At 37.2% G+C, this 18,625-nt stretch overlaps 1 protein-coding gene across 1 annotated transcript in view; it reads left to right on the forward strand.

Annotated features, from left to right (window-relative positions):
- Positions 1–17,182, forward strand: part of LOC112044998 (uncharacterized) — a 30,913-nt gene extending 13,731 nt beyond the window's left edge. The window contains exons 2-3 of the mRNA XM_024081023.2: positions 8,084–8,266; positions 13,888–17,182. Coding sequence (XP_023936791.1) covers positions 8,084–8,266; positions 13,888–14,093 — 389 coding nt within the window. The 3' untranslated portion in view covers positions 14,094–17,182. The remainder of the gene's footprint in view (positions 1–8,083; positions 8,267–13,887) is intronic.
- Positions 17,183–18,625: the final 1,443 nt, after the last annotated feature.

Consider the following 18,625-nt stretch of genomic DNA (forward strand, 5'->3'; position numbering starts at 1 on the left):
GCATGCATAACGTGACCACACGTTCTGCTGCGGGCGGGACAGTCCCGCTTTCAGGCAGGTGGCCCCAGCGAGCAGTCCCTAGCGAGGCTGATAAAGTCCCGTTTTTACAAATCAAACGATAATTGAAAATATATTTTTCCCGATCTTGAAATGTTTTTCTCAAATGAAACTAGTAGTAGAACATCCAAATTAGAAACGACCTTCACCAATCTGTTCAATGGATGAAAAGTGGTTTATACTCGTAATGATCAAATTTAGTACGTTAAAAAATACATTGGGAGTAGGTTGCCTAAAAATCTTCTTTACAAATTATTATCAACCATTATTAACTGTCGTTAATAGTTTGGCCAGGAGTTTTTGAGGCTACTTGTAACATATTTTTTAACATAAAAATTTAAAAAAAAAATTTTTACATCTTAGACTATAGTCATGTCACAAATTTTACGATATGTAGGTACTTTAATTATTTTGTGTTATCTATACAATTTTATCCCCTTGGGGGTAGAATTGATCAAAATCCTTTTTTAGCGGATGCCTACGTCATAACATCTACCTGCATACCAAACAGCCCGATCCGTTCAGTGGTTTGGGCTGTGAGTTGATAGATCACTATGTCAGTCAGTCACCTTTGAGTTTTATATATTAAGAAGATATACAAATACATAAGCTACTTTATCATCAGCTCTCAATTTCTACAAGATCAGTTCGATAGCGATTTTCTGGTTTCGAGGGCTGAGCTTGAGGGCTATTGAACTCGATAAAACTGATCGTGTGTTGGTCGCAATCTGCATGATGTCATACACATCGCGACCAACACACGATCAGTTTTATCGGCCGTTAGCGTTGCAGGTACATGGACTTATTGTATAGTGAGTGGCTAATATTGCACGTACGTACTCGTATAACCAATGTCGTGCATATGGTATTTAACCAGGGAAGGCATTAAACCTACAAACCACAAAATTGAAAATTCTTTCTCCTATACAGGTCCGTAATGAGTATTACGAACCTGTAATGAGTATTACGAACCTTTAGTAGGTATGTATAGTGTAATAACGTTATAATGTAGGTAGGTACGAATGGATGGAGTTTATTGTATTTAAATAGATCTAGGACGTGCTGCCGCAGGCGCGCCACAGGTGATGAGCTGAATAACAATAAACGCGGAATACTTTCGAGTTTAATCTAAACTAGCAGACGCCTTCCGGTTTCACCCACGTAATTCCCGTTCCCGTTGGAATACGGGGATATTACATAGCCTGTGACACTCGCAAATAACATGGCTTTCTAATGGTAAAAGAATTTTCAAAATCGGTTCTGTAGATCCAAAAATTACTTCCAACAATCTCACAAACTTTACCTCTCTGTAATATATTACCAGACGCTCCGCGGTTTCACCCGCGTAGTTCTCATTCTCGCAAGAATACGGGGGTAATACATAGCATGTGTTACTCGCAGATAATGTAACTTCCCATTCGTGAAATAATTTTAAAATCGATAAAGTGGTTTGGGCATACATATAGCAAAGAAACATACCTATTTGAATTTGCATTTATAATATTTGTTAAAATTCTATGTCTACGACTATACTCGTAACCGTGATATTAATAAGGCGAAAGTTTGTGTGTAAATGTTTGTTTGTTCCTCTTTTGAGCTGCTACTGAAGCGATTTGGCTGAAAATTGCAACGGAAATAGATTTTACTCATAAACAGAGTAACACATACTTTAATCCCGGGAAAATCAATGGTTCACACGGGATTTGTGATAAGCTGTATTCCACGCGGACGAAATCGCGGGCGTCCGCTAGTAACATGTATAAAATTAACAAGTAGAAACATATTTAATTATATATCTGTCAGCAAACTTATTCATTAATACATGTTTAATGTGTTCCTGTTTGTAAATGAAAAAATTAATACCAGATTTTATAATAGCGATTCGGTCGAATTTCCTAATCGTTCCAAAATTAGTATAGATTCATATAAAAATATTCTCTTGACTAACACATTGTTCCCGGGATAGCATGCCCAAGTATCATTAAAAGTCTATAAATATTGGCTATAAATAACTAAATAGGTTAACGAAAAGTCGTCGCCCGGCCTTGTTATAAAATTAGTTGCATTTCTCTAAAGAGATTTAGCACAAAGATAGAGCAGATATTGTAAACATTTTCATAATTTAAGAAAAACTATAATTTTATTGAAAAGCCAAGCAACCTTTATTTTATTTATTCAGTGAACTTTGAAGTGTTTAGTGTTTGCCATTATAAGATGGTTTATTGTAATAATAAACTACTCGTATAACAGAGTAACTAAAAAACTGCATACATTTATTATTACCTTTTGTTTTGAGCATACAAGGCTTAAAAAGCCCTAAAATAAAAAAAATAAAATAGTGTTTCCCGTCTGTCAAATTTATAAAAGTTTAGTTACGAATACTATCGGACTATTACGTATGTGGTATTATGTAACTATATTTTGGTCGCTGGCCTTACATCATTAGGAAGAGGTTGTCAACATTTTTGTTTACTATTTACTATTTTTTATTTATGTTTAAAGTAAATTTTAAAAATTTGGAACAATCATTGGGCTCAACTATGTTGAGTGGAAAACCATCATCTACAAACGTAACTTTGTACATGGATCAAAGAAACAAAACACAGAGACCCTAGTCCCCGGCATCCGGCTATTCCTGGCTCTGGCAGCAATTACGGTTACGGCAGGGCAAGGGGTGTTAAGAATCTAAACCTGCGATTACATTCTTGACACTTTGTTAATCGACTTACCACATGTCCTGCAGAGGACGTCCATCGGCTGATATGATGATGATTATGATGATGATGATGATGATACGTAAGCGCAAAGCATCATGTGCCTGTAATTACCTGCAACTGACCGAAAACACTAATGCTGTTTGGCGGTAGAATAGGTTAGATGACTCGTAGTCTTAAGATGTATATCGTTATAAATTAATAAAAGTTAAGGATGTCTTATAAAGCTTAATTTAAAATCATCTATTTTAAAATTTTCCAAAAGTTAAAAACGCTGTCATCCATTTTGTGACATCACATGTCAAACGAATTGCTTACCTAAGTTTTTTCCGTTTGTAAGGAATTTAATAACGTGACGTCATAAAATAGTTGAAATACCTAAAGACCATCATGGCCGACAGGCGTTTTGGATCGTATAGTCAAAAAAATATTTTAAATAAATACAATTTTTATGTAATCACGTCTCAAAAAAATATGATAACTTTTTTTAAATCTAGTAGAATGATAATGAAGAATTTAAGAACATTTAAAAAGAAGTGTCAAATAGCCTATTAGGCATGGCGTTTGGCGATAGTCTTTCCCGTGTTTTGAATTTTTATTGGAATAAAACGAATACAGTTCGTTTGTAGTGTATTTCGCAACGTACGTCCTCGTTTTACCTTTATCTTGAAAGGTTTTACCTATAAGCACACTGCACCGGCTGTGATAACACAACCATTTAAATATTATGTATACTTACTACGTTAAAGTTTCATCAAATATACTACTTTCAAGTAGATAACTATTTACTTAATGAATGAATGAATGAATGAAATATACTTTATTGCACACCAAAAATAATAATAACAGGCAAGAAATTAACTTAAAAACTAATGTACAATTGGCGGCCTTATCGCTAATGAGCGATCTCTTCTAGACAACCAATCGAAAAAGAGAAAATAAATATAAGGAATAATGAATAATGACGGGTGTACAGTGTACACATTACACTTAGATAATAATATATTAAATCAAAATTAATATACTTATTACCTAGATCTGTAAGGACTTTAAGAGGTTGTGGTTGAACTCAATCAATTGTTTGCTTGTTCATTACATAAACACAAAGAAACAATTTTTAACATTCTGTGTGTCTGTTTATCGGGTTTTTCTGTATGTCTATTTATGCCTAGCCGCTGAACCGATTTAAACGGGACTTTGACTAAAAAATATAAGAGTTTATTGAGCAACATAATATAAGTAAACTTTTTTAGAACAGATATACTTTTTATCTAGTAGAAAAATCCATGATTCCCGCGATTTCGAGTCGTTAGTGACCGCTAATAATAAAGTTACAAAAAAAACCTACATCTTTGTTAAATATTCATTAACTGGAAGGAAAACATACCTCAATCGCCCATTTTTATTAACATTTATTAGATTGTTTCGTTATTTCATTGTAATATTTTTATATTATACCTCCTTACAATGTTCTATTTACGTAAAGCAAAAATATTCCGAAGTATGCCCAACTAGTTTCGAACCCATACGGGGCCTTTAGTCAATTAATATGAATAACACTCACGATAGTTTGAATTCTAAAACATTCCAAACTGTATCTATCCGATAGGAAAACATACCTACAGGGCTACAGCTTTTGGGTAGATATAAGATTGACATCGACACTAACGCAAAGGCGTGCATTTCTTTGGCTTCGGTTCAACATTTCGTAATGCCGCTTAAATTCCCAGTATCAGGGCGTATAAGTAGCTACTCGTATAACCACATAGTTGGTTAGTCGTTACAAGGTTTAACGAGTGACCAACAAAAAAGTTTCATCATCATGATTAACAACCCATATTTGGCTTACTATTGAGCACGAGTCTCCTCTCAGGATGAGAGGCCTTAGTCCACCACGCTGGCCTAATGCGGATTGGCAGACTTCACACACCTAGATAATAAAGAAAAATCTCGGGTATGCATATTACTTTCCTCACGATGTTTTCCTTCGCCGTTTGCGACACGTGACATTTAAATGCACACAACTGAAAAGTTGGAGGTGCCTCGGACCGGATTCGAACCTACGCCCTCCGAATTGAAGGCAGAGGGCATATTCACTGGGATATCACGTCTTTATCACGAAAAAGTTTGAACAGTCAAAATAATGATTTTATAATTTAATTTTTTTACAAGTCTCGAAATATAAAAAAGGTTCATCATCACTGTTAATGAACGGCGGTGATGAAGTTTAGAACAGTCAAAATCATTAACAATAATGAACTTTTTTAGATTTTTCGTAAGTAGATACTTGACAATAGAAACCACCATTTTGACATGCTTAGATTTTTCGATTGTGAGAATCACACCATTGGTTTTTGAAGCAGTCGGCAAGTCACAATTCAATACCCACAGACAACACGGTTCAGAATTTCATTAGATATATCAGTAGCTAATCTGAATACCTAGTCTTTTCCTTAGAACCGTTTCGATTTTCAGAATCACAGAGGCATGAGTTCAATTTCCATTTCAGTTTTTGTATAGACTAGTATCTCGACTTACACACAGTAGGTAGCTATTGAAGTCGTGCAGATATCATCAATCAATGTATTCTTCCGGCGCCACAATACCGCAACATACAATATGAGCAATACGTGATCAAAGCTCTATGGTACTCGCATTTCGTAGTTCGAATCGTAGGTATGTGATAAATAGTATCGGTTTAGCATTGAAATGCAAATGAAACCCACTATTTTGGACCTGTTGAGCTCGTTATAGTAAAAAAATATGAAAAATCTTTTATTTTGTTGTAAATCAAAATTACCAAAAAACAAAATAAGTAAACACAGTTGTTAATTTTACAAAAATGTTTATGGTATGATGTTTTTGTTGAAATCATGCATTTAATAATGTATTTGCCCATATCTCGACTCAATAAATTAAATGATATTATTGTTTAGTGACAATAATGTTCACTAATTTGGACATTGTAACGGTTCATCAAGTTTCGAGTCCAGCAATGTATGAGAAACGGTCATTTTCCATTAAGTGGCGTAACTAGGGTGGCAGGGCTGGCAAAATGCCACGGGCCCAAGGCGCCTGATTCGCAAGGACCTTTAACATGAAAAAAAAATAAGTCACGATTTCTCTGAGGTCCATCCGATGAATTACCTACCTACCTATACTTACGCCACTGGCAAAATTTATGCAGAACAATTTTTCCATTAGGTTATTAGCTATAGCCACGAAGCCTAAGATCAGACCAAACCCGAATTGAGCCATTCTAGAGAATAAAATATCCTAATTTTCAGTGAGATAGGAAACAGACGAAACAGTTCTAGATTCTTGGCATAACAAAGGAAATTATCCGAACAAAACGTCCCAGTGTCGACACGAAACCGTACCTACATATCGTGGAAAAACGATTCCAATTCACAATAATCAAAGTAGGAACCTTGAGTATAACTGCAGAAGTTAGAAGTATTATAAAAACGAAGGTTATGCAAAACTGTTAAGCGCGAAGGTTACCGATTTTTCACACTTAAAATTGACAATACAACTAAACATAAGTACCTAGGTATAAGTAAACAATTTTAGGAAGCAATCTTACACATTAATACATACTTAGAGAGAGATAGTCGTGGATACGTTATTTATTAGATTAGAGGTGATACCTCTGCCTCTGTTTCCGGAGGGTGTGGTCCATATCCGGTCCGAGTCATGCACTTCCAACTTTTCAGTAATGTGCATTTTAAGAAATTAAATATCACGTGTCCCAAACGGTGAAAGAAAACATCGTGAGGAAACCTGTATACCAGAGAATTCTGCCAATTGAGACGGCGTGGTATTGGCCTAACACCTCTAATTCTGAGAAGAGACTTGAGCTCAGCAATGAGCCCAATATGGGTTGAAGTTAATAAATACTTAGCGTTAGCTTAGCGTTTTCATGTTCTGTGATCATAATCGAACGAAATATGAAATTATTATCACTAACTTTTAAACAAATTTGTTTATGAAATCGCGGATGACTAATGGAATGATTTTAGTCGCCTTGCTTGATTCATAATGACTGAATATTTAACATTTTACGCTTTGTATATGTGAGAATGATTATAATATGATATACGTACGTACCTATGTAGTTTTTGTCAAGCTATTGTTCTTAACAAGTGGTAGGTAACCGACCGACGGATGTCGCCTTCTAGAAATAAGTACCCAGGCACAATCATATTTTATGCTATAAAAACTTGCACATTACAATACCTTTGAATTGAATAATCTGCAATTCCCAGGCATTAACAATTAATTTATTTTTAATTATTAAAAAATCTTTTAACAATTTTTATTGTTCGCCATTCCGGGTACAGAAGCGAGGTTATTACGTACCAGTAGCCTTGAATTATTTTAAAATACTTTTAATGTCCACGTCCACGTTGCTATGTCATGGTTTATCTATATGATGATACTACAGTATTTTAGTCTTGATTAAAATAAAAAACAATTGGAAAACCCAAATCAAAATAAAACTCATTAGAAAAACAACGAGTAAAAAATTCGTGATCCATTAAACAGCTGCAAATGAAAAAATGAAAAAATACTCCATCTCATTTCTTTAGTTTTTGTGAACAGTTTTTAAAACATTTAAAAACATAAGACACCATTTTTCTTGAATAATATTGAAAATTACTGATGCGACGGTTCGTGACGTACTGACTCGATAAAGGTCGCCATTGACGGTCAATTATTCACACGTTTCTGAAAAGCAAACGATACCCACGGAATACTATTAGAAGTCATGTACGCAGTGACCAACACACGATCAATTAAAGTAGTGGGTGCTACAGAAACGTGAGAATAATTGACCTCTGTGGCTAGCATTATGTATTACTTTTTGAATTTTGAATTTGTTCGACGGCCTCCATGGCGCAGTGGTATGCGCGGTGGATTTACAAAACGGAGGTTCTGGGTTCGATCGGGGATAGCTGCTAGATAGCTGTTCAGATTGATATTTTCTTAATTTGTCCAGTTCTGGCTGGAGGCTTCGGCCGTGGCTAGTTAACACCCTACCGACAAAGACGTACCGCCAAGCGATTTAGCGTTCCGGTACGATGGCGTGTAGAAATCGAAAGGGGTGTGGATTTTCATCCTCCTCCTAACAAGTTAGCCCGCTTCCATCTTAAGACTGCATCATCACTTACCATCAGGTGAGATTGTAGTCAAGGGCAAACTTGTAAAGAATAAAAAAAAAAATTTAGAGCGTCTACGACACCGTCGTGTTCCGCTCCATCTGTATTTTATTGATTAATCTGTGTAACAATCTATGTTTTCAATTTCAGGTGAGGCAGTCCGATGCTGGACATGTTCGTCGGACCTTAACCCGTACTGCAACGACCCGTTCGTGCCCAGTCTAGCCGACACATCGGGTCTGTTCCGCCTCGAATACTGCGACGCCAACACTGGCGCCACCTACCCCTACCTCACCACATCGAAGTCAGCGTGCAAAAAGCAGAAGAAATACAGTAAGTAAACCTACTAGAGCAGAGTTTCCCAAACTTTTTTGTGTCGTAGACCCCTTGCCATGTTTTTCCGTGTTGGGTAGACCCCCTACTTGCCTGATGTTGATAATTTCTTGTAAATTTCTAACTGTAGTGAAGTTTAGTGTTAAAAACTTAAAGTAAAGTTTTTCTTTTCTCAGGTTTTTACAAGTTTAAAATGTATTGCGACAAAAAAAAGCGAATACCAACAATCAAAATCCTACAACTTACACAATTTTATAAACATATATAATATTTTTTTTACTTCATAGGTACTTCTATAAATAATGTGTATGTTTTGATATTATAAGATAGTATGATGTAAGTAAATAGGTACTATCAGTATATGTGTGAAATCCCATTTTCAGTTAATGAACCCCAATTTTTTTTTCGGTGACGTAAACCCCTTGCAGTTTGTCATAGACCCCTAGGGGTCGATATAGACCACTTTGGGAATCACCGTAATAGATTAAACCCGTAAAAAGAAGGGAGATTATCACATTGTTTCATGTACTCCCCATTTAAGGTTTTTAACTTGGACAATTTGTACTAAATGGAAAATTCCTTTTGTAGTACAGTTATGTTTCCCCATTTTTCCATCTATGAAAAACTGGTCTCAACGAAGAACAAAGGTAATAAGTTCCATACTCCTTCTAGTACAAGGATGTAGGATGTAGGAAAGGATGTAGGAGTATGGAACTTAAGCTCATCATGCTGTTCCATTGCGGATTTGCGGGCTTAGGGTCATCATCATCATTATCAACCCATATTCGGTTCACTGCTGAGCTCGAGTCTCCTCTCAAAATGTGAGGGGTTAGACCAATAGTCCACCACGCGACCCAATGCGGATTGGCAGACTTCACACACGCAGAGAATTAAGAAAATACTCTGGTACGCAGGTTTACTCACGATGTTTTCCTTCACCGTTTGAGACACGTGATATTTAATTTCTTAAAATGCACACAACTGAAAAGTTGGTGGTGCAAGCCCCAGACCGGATTCGAACTCATACCCTCCGGAATCGGAGGCAGAGGTCATATCCACTGGGCTATTACAGCTGTGCCAATAATGAGTAGTAATGTAATAATAACCAGATTACAACACATTAGATAGTTCATATCCGCACGAACTACTTGCATCCAGCCGTGAGCCAGTGGTTATCTGAGTAATACGGATGCCTACATGTTATGAAATGAGCTAATGAAATCCATAAAACATTAAATACTTTTTATCTATCAACCAGGAAACCCGAGAGACGTTGTCTTTTTAATAATTATGTATTATTTTAACCACCCAGTTATAGTTGAGAACGCTGCACTCGAAATTGTAGACAAATACATATACCTAGGACATATGATCCAGTTAGGTAGGTCCAATTTCGAGAAAGAGGTGAACCGCCGAATCAACTCGGCTGGGCTGCATTCGGGAAACTTCGCGACTTTTCGTACGAAATTCCTCAGTGCCTGAAGACAAAGTCTTCGAACAGTGCGTGTTGCCAGTGATGACCTATAGTTCCGGGACTTGGTCGCTAACTATGGGCCTCATAAGAAGGCTCAGAGTCACACAGCGGGCGATGGAACGAGCTATGTTAGGAGTATCTCTGCGTGATCGAATCAGAAATGAGGAGATCCGCAGAAGAACCAAAGTCACCGACGTAGCTCACCGAGTTGCGAAGCTGAAGTGGCAATGGGCGGGGCACATAGTTCGAAGGCCTAGGTCCTGCAGTGGACGTTCATCGGCTGATATGATGATGATGATTATTATTATTATTATTATTATTTTACAACAGAATGTTTGGCAAATCTTTTAAATATGAGCAAAATTCCTCTTCCAATTAGTTGGAAAGGCTTTGTTACAACTTGGCAAATTCGTTCGTAGCACTCCCGATAGTGCAAGCGGGTCGGGAGGGGCTGGCGATGCCTTGCTCGCACGATTATGTAGTCGTGCGGGTATGATACCCGCGCAGTCATTCTCTCTGACCCACGCGCTCGACTTCATATCCGCGAAGTCTGTTCCCCCCGTCGCCCGAATATTATGGGAGTGTCAGCACCGAACTTGCTAAGCTATAGGAGTCAATACGATATTAGTCCAGCGGGTAGGGATCGAACCAACACCATTGATAGTAGCGCCTCGAGATCAAGAGACGAAATCAATTATTAATTAACTATCATCTATATGTATAAGCGGCGTATTCCCACGCGATGCCACGTTGTTTTATTAATTCTATTGTTCTTGATAATGAATTAAATTACCATCTTTTCCATTACACTCCAAAAATAGAAAAAAAAACATGAACTTGTATGCAACGCCATCTACCGGTTCCAATAGTGTAGTTGAATCATATCGGATACAAGTTTATATAAAAAATATAGGGTTGCAAACCGAAATAGGTATTAAGGTCTGGGAAGTTCGTTGATTCCATGATATGCGGGCGACGGGTGGAAAGACTGCGCCGGTGAAATCGTGCGGGGAAGCGGGGTGCATCAGTCGTGGGTCTTTCATTCATCGCTATACGCCCCATGGCCCGCGCTGACCATCGGGAGTGTTACGTACGAAGTTGCCAAGCTATAGTCCCAGTTAGCAGGTTCAGGGAATGCCAGGAAAGCAGCATAATATTCCTTTTTAAACCTTTCAACAGTTATTGATGAGTGAAGCCATTAATGTCAAGTTTCTTCTCTAATAAGTCTTGGTAGATGGTAGAGGTGCCTTTAGGAAATTCCCAATTTCCTAAACAAGTTTACTAACATTAATAGAAGATATTAAAAAAGAAAAAAACAACTAATGGGAGGTATGAAACTGTTCTTTGCTTCATGATTCGACGCGTAATAACGTGCGACCTGAGACACAAAAAACTCTCGCGGAACACCTACAGGGGCTTTGCGGAATCCCAGGGTTCCGCGGAACACACTTTGAGTATGGCTGGCTTAGGGCATCCCATCATAGATATTGTACCTAACAGTAGATCCGAAGCTGGAAGAAACAGGAATGTTTGCCAGTTTTTTTTTCTTAAAAAGAATATTTGCCATATCTTTTATAATATGACCAATATTCCCATTCCCCTCCAACTAGTTGGGAAAGACTGTGCTAGGAGTGGGTACGACAATAGACCAACGGGGCGAGGATCGAACCACCACCCTTCGGTGATGAGTCCGACCGATCTTACTGTTGAGCTATTGAGGCTATGTTGGGACCATACCAGTGGGACATACCTAGTTAACCTAGTCATACTAAAGATTTTTATCCAGTATACGTAGATAACATAATATCTGATTACTTGGGCTTCTTTATTCTATCTATTATGTAAGTAAATCTCTGAAATAATACTTCTGAAGAGACATATAATCTGCCAGTCATCTTACATCTGTAAATGGTGTATTACCACGCAAGCGACGTTGTTCTACCAATTCTATTGTTCTTCATAATTAGCCATTAGCCCATTACCGCTTAAAGATCCTTGAAAAAAAAACACAAATATGCTCTTGTTTTGCGCGTCTTTCGAGAAAATTATCAGACATCTGCTAAGTAGTTACTCACGCCTCGTGAAGTTTTACATAAGTATTTATTTAGCCTAAGGGTCAACGCAAACGGCATGACAAACTCGTGCAAAAATTAATGCCGAGCATTCCGACATTCTACTTATTTATAGTACCTACCTACTGTATAAGCCCGCGAGAATATAACATGTATGATCTACTACGTAGGTACCTACTACTTGTGTTGTGCTACTAAGGGGCAAGCCCCTGTAACCAAGTGGCACGTCGATTCTCTTTCTACGATCGCAAACGCTTCGAAATCTAGAAAAATGTATGTCTGGGAATGACAGATCTTGATCACGTGACCTGTCGATAATAAATGCTACAGGGGAAGGTTATACAACTAAAGGTGTTCGTAACTTGTAATCGAATATGAAAGACATTGAAACAGTTGTTTAGGTAGTTGTGCCGCTAATATCAAGTTTCTTCTTTAATAAGTATTGATAGAGAAGCCATAATAATATAGCCATAATAATCCAACCCCCGCCCCCCCGCAATTATTATTAATACAGGGCCCCTACAAAGCACGCTACGCCACACCCATTTAGACACTATTATCTCCATGCGCCCATAGATCCACATCAAAACTGATTCAGCGTGGTTGGCTTAACCAGACCAAACCTGCTAGGTCAAAAAGGCTAATAATGGTGACGGAACAGCAATAAATCTGAAATTTCAGCTTCGGAGGAAGTCTAGAATGAAGATAATGACAACAGTGTTCTAGCATTTTGTCTATCAACTGCATTATGCATGTATCTAGTTACCCAGATGTTACAACCTACGCTTTCGTACCTACCTACCTACACTGAGCCAAGTCTTACATCAGAACACTGTTTGCTGTTTGGTATTACTCACTGCTTGTTTGCTTCACTCGTCTTCATTCGGATGGCAATTTTATAATTAGCATATTGACGTAAATGTACCTACCCGGTACACGAAAATAGGTATATATGTCGTGTGGTGTAATCTGACCTCATTTCCGTAGTTTTATGTAGCCAAAGATAATGCCGTCCTTCCATAATTACTGGAGCATTAACGTTGTAGTCGTTATGTGTAGGTAACCCACATTATAACTCTCATAGTAGCCGTTTAAAAATGTTAGTTAAACGAAATCGGTATTTTTAAATTCAAAATTATATGAAAAGATCCAATATTTTTGTGTTGGTCTTCAATATGTCGGAGTATAAGGAGTTCAAATCAGAAGCTGTTGTCTACAAAACACAATTATTGAATGAAAGTCTGTCAGGTCTAACAATTCCCACCAAGAATGTTACCAATAAACCCTGAGTGGCAGAGAATGACCTTGAGTGGAGTCACGCACTTGTGAACGATGTGTGTAGTGTTAAAGGATCCTTTGACTGTTAACAAACACTCCCATTTTCCACTCAAGTCACTCTCTCCGCCTACTCCAAGTAACCCATAAAGAATTACACAACAAGAGATGTGGACAGCTTGAACGCCACGAGCATACTGAAGCCGTCCGTACCGCAAGTCGTTGCAACGCGGCGATAACAAATATTAAAAATTTTAATTGCCAAACAGTAGTCCTGTAGGTACCTATTAACAGTAAGCTGCAATCAAATATCCTCTAGGTGTATGGTGTATCAACGAATATATTTTGTGAAGGTATCAACGAATATCCTATTTGATGTATCCCTGAGGTTCTAAACATAATCAACTCGAATTTTCTGTCAATCGAAATATTACATGCCACGTCATACAAAATATACATCGCATAAATGTCCTCAGTCGCACGTAGTTACACCCTAAGTGACGTAGATATGTTGTAACTACGGACGTATTTAAACGATCATGTGGTGTAATCCTACTAATATTGTAAACGCCAAAGTTTGTATGGATGTTTGTTACTGTTTAACGCCGCAACTACTGAACCGATATGTTTGAAATTTTAAACGAAGATACATAATACCCGGGATTAACACATACCCTACCTTTTATCCCGAAAAAATCTATGGATTTAGCGAGAATTGCGAAAAACTGAATTCCACACGGAGTCGTGGGACATATTTGTATAATCATACTTTTAGCTCACATATATTTTTCTTATTCCAGTTGCGGGTAACCTAGTGATATCTCGTGGCTGCACGTGGAAACGTCAAGATGACTACTCAACCGCCTGCGCAGCTTCGTCGACCGGTGCGAACGAAGTCACACTGTACTGCGAAACCTGTGAACACGACGGTTGCAACGGTGCTTCGACCATGGGCATAACTATGGCCCTAATTATGGCTCCTTTGGGCCTTTTACTGTTTAAGTAACAATATGTACAATAATTTATTGTTGGGGACCATGCCAATAGTACCTACAGTGCCCACCGTATAAATCTGCAGCAGGTTTAGCACAGAAGTACTGAAAGTAACAACATTCGACCATTTTTCAGCAAATTTTAACGTAGCCTGTGAAAATATATGTGTTAATTTAAGTATGTAGGCACTTTTAAAACTTTAGTTAACAATAAATTGCTTTGTTAACAAAAAATAAATGAATCTCAATGTAGCTTGAGTTTGCAACTTTTCCCACAAACTTCCCATTCAATCACAAATGTATGTCATTAATTATTATCGAATGACAAAAGAAAGACGTAAGTTCTATCTGTAATATAATATCTTTATTGCGCTAATCCTGTTGCATTTAATATTTTTGTGGTTCAATATATTTAAACCTTAAGCCGTCTCTTTAATGGTCTAACATTTGAACAATTACAGACGAATACTTTTGTGGACAAAGATCTCTATGTCTAAAGAAGTCTTATAATTTGAGTATATTTTTTTAATCATCCCCGAGATTTTACTAGTTTTAGGTACATTCAGTGCGTACCTTTATAGAATTTAAAGAAATACTAGACATTTAATTATGTGCTACCCAGTGCTGAATAAGGTTACATATTACAGCATTACGTTACAAAAGAATTACATAATTATTTTATACTTAAGGAACTTCTCATAATAATAATTTATAATAAATACCATACTATATTATGCTGGATTTATTGATATCATTTTTTTTAATCTTCATAAATAGGAAGGCATGATTTAAAAAAAAATCTTTGTACCTACTAAGTACCTACCTACTAAAAATACGTGTAATTCTGTTGAATCAATGAATAACAAATATATAGATAATTAATGAATTTCTAACAGTGGTGTAATTAGGACTGGTTAAATGCTTCTGGCTCACAGCCCCCAGACTTCGAAGCCATGAGTTCTGAACTAACAATTAAAATCAAAACGTCACTTTTGTCTTTTCCCTATGGGAAAGAATAAACAAAAAAAATGTCACTATAACCCATGGGCCTCATCGATGAATTTGCACGCTGGTCTGATGTTACAATTACGCCACTGAATACTAAGTAGGTGCAGTAGGTAAATAAGTATCTAATAAAGTAAAATTATAACTACTTTGTTAACTTCACATAATCGGCATCCAAAAGAGAATATTTTCAATTTAGGTAGGTACTACACGTACAAATTTTTAAAATAACGTACTTTAAGTAAAACAAAACACGATTTTCATAAACGCACCAGTAAGACTATTTTTCTCTTTAACTAACATTAAATTTTATAAACCTTAATAATAGGGAATATGTATGTGATTTTATTTGTATTCCTTTGAGCTGTGCATGTTCATACTCACCCGACAAATTCAAAGTAACAGAAAGTGTTTTAGACGCCATTTTGTGATAGTGGCGCCACGAGCAGCTTAAATACGAGGTGACAAAATGAAAATTTGAAAAGAGCACCTCAAAATCTATAAATTTAGCCTTTTTCAAAACTTCCGGAAATCATTACTATAGTTATCCTTCACTTTTTGGACCAAATGACTGTAGCAAGGCGTTTTAAATGTTTCAAATATGTGAGACACTTAACGAGTTTATCTTGTAGAAAATAATGTTTTATTTCGAGATTTTACTTTTTTAAAGAAAATATATGCATATTTCCTATTGTAGCTAATGTTTATCATCTGTTATGAATATATTTAAAGTGTTTATTTAAAGTAATAAATATATATTTGTAAGGCTGGTTTTACAGTCACGCCGCTAGACGCGCCGTTGGACAGCGCGCTGTTGGACAGCGCGCGTTTGAACAGCGGTGCACCAACTAGTACGGCGCTCCTCAATTAGTACGGCGCGTTTCGCTGCTGTGAGACAGTCGTGTACAAACAGATACAAAATGAACGGCAATGCGGTTAGAGTACTGGCTATTTACTTTTTATGGAAAAAAAGGCAACAAAAACGTCGAAGAACAGTAGGTGTTGATCCTTATAACGCTACAAGGTTACTGAGAGGCGAACACGTAACATCTTTCTCTGATTTACGAGAAAATAGTTATAAATTTTATAAATATTTTCGCCTATCAACCAGCAGTTTCGACGAATTACTGTGCAAGTTAGAGTTTTCTTTACGAAGATCCAGCATACGTCGCATCCCCATAGCTCCAGTGGAAAAATTGGCGATTACTCTAAGGTAAGTGAAATAAAAGAGTAGGGTTTGTAATAAATGATAATATTTGTTTGGTTTATTTTAATCACAGTCGTATTTTAATTACAACCTAACACACTTATTCATAAATGCTGATTAAACCTATTTTAGTTAAAATGGTCTTAAAATCGGAATCTTCTCTTTCATTTTGCAAATGTAGAAAAGAAACAAAACACTTGTAAAACCTATATTAATCTCACTCGTTTTTAATGAATAAGGGCATTATTTTAAATCACAGTGTTATTATAATCATTGACTTATTTTAAATCACAGTCTTATTTTAATCATAATCTTATTAATAAATGTTTCTTACCTAAGTCTGTATTGAAATTTTCACAACACAATTCCTTTCCAATTTCTTCCCAGGCTTTATTTTTTGCGTCCTTATTCTTATAAAAATCATCGGCCGGGTCCCATAAACATCTTCTAATTCGCACTTCGTCAATTACTCGACCCGTATCGATGTGATTCATTTTGTACACAACAGTACCTAACGGCACGTCTCAACGGCGTGAGACTAAAACGCACAATGGCCGTAGAAGCGCACGAGCGGCGCGCGCTTCGACCGCGTCGCGCGAATAGGACGCGTTCAACGAACGGCGCTGCTCAAGCGCGCGAATTTGAAACGCTACTAATACCCCAATACATATCCGAGCGCGCGCGCTCCGACGGCGCTGCCGAAACGCGTGACTGTAAAACCAGCCTAAATAAGTAATTAAACGTATTTTTATGATTAACCTTTGCTATTTCATTACTAAATCACTAATCATTATCACCGTTCATTTGTTGATTTGTAAATTTTGTGACTGTTTTGTCTTCATAAATGATCTTTAAATAAAATGTTTGAAATATTTCTAAGTCTTATAAAAACATTGCCTTTTATTTCTAAACCTCATAAATATCTACATATACCTACCAAATTCGGCATATCCTTTTGATATAGGTACGTACTGTCATCATCATTATCAACCCATATTCGGCTCACTGCTGAGCTCGAGTCTCCTCTCAGAATGAGAGGGGTTAAGCCAATAGTCCACCACGCTGGCCCAATGCGAATTGGCAGGCTTCACACACGAAAATTAAAAAAATTCTCTGGTATGCAGGTTTCTTTCGACTGGCGTTTGATTTTTAATTTTCACGTCCGCTTAAAACTGGAGGTTATCTCCGATCCAAGATAACATTTAATGGCGTAACTAGGTACCTATACCATTTGAGGCTAGTGGCGAATTCACTGGATGAGACCACAGAAAATGTTTAATGTTTTATAAAGTAGGTACTTCCGAGCCCTTAACCACAGAGCTGGGGTCCCCTCGAGTCGATACATTATTGCCAGCCCTGTCACCACGCACCACCACCAGTTACACTACTGGTCAGAGCTTCGTTAAGATATCCAGACGAAAAAAGTAGGTAAGTAAAACAGATTAATTTTTTCGATAGCGATTTTGTAATGTAAAATTAACTTGGGGAACCAATTTTCGACTACATCAAAATAAGCTAATTTATTTAATAACTAGCGGACGCCCGCGACTTCGTCCGCGTGTAAGTCGTTGTAAACTTTTATCTACCCTATCCTACCCCTGCCCTACCCTATACTACCCCTACCCTACCCCTACGCTACCCTACCCTACCCCTAACCTACTCATTAAGGCTGCACTTCTTTATTTATTCCCCCCCCCTCTCTGCTTTGCTCCTATTGATCGTAGCGTAATGAAAAGTATACTATAACCTGCCCAGGAGTATGTAGAATAATTGTACCAAGTTTCGTTAAAATCCGTCCAGTAGTTTTTGTTTCTATAAAGAACATACAGTCAGACAGACAGACAGACAAAAATTTTACTGTATCGATCACTAATCACCCCCTGATAGGTTTTTTGGAAATATATTTCATGTACAGAATTGACCTCTCTACAGATTTATTATAAGTATAGATATTATCATCATCCATCATCATCATCATTAACAGCCGATGTCTCGAGCCGCCAGCATCCAGCGGCTCCCTGCAACCCGCTGTTCTCACCTAGTGGAGGGTCGACCAACACTGCGCTTTCCAGTGCGGGGCGCCATTCCAATTTCCAATTTTTAACCGACTTCAAAAAAAGGAGGAGGTTCGACGTCTTTTTTTTATAATAATTTTTTTTCAATAACTTTTGCTCCTATATCTCTACAGACAGAAAAAACTGGCGTTACTAAAGTCGAACTGTCTATAAAAAAAGAATTTTCTAAATCGGTCCAGCAGGCTAATTGTCTAACTTTTACTGTTACATAAACAAAATTGAGATTCCATGTAACAAATGTCATCTGGTGCCTCCTGAC

The sequence above is a fragment of the Bicyclus anynana genome, chromosome 19, assembly GCF_947172395.1.
Source record: "Bicyclus anynana chromosome 19, ilBicAnyn1.1, whole genome shotgun sequence".
Taxonomy (NCBI): domain Eukaryota; kingdom Metazoa; phylum Arthropoda; class Insecta; order Lepidoptera; family Nymphalidae; genus Bicyclus; species Bicyclus anynana.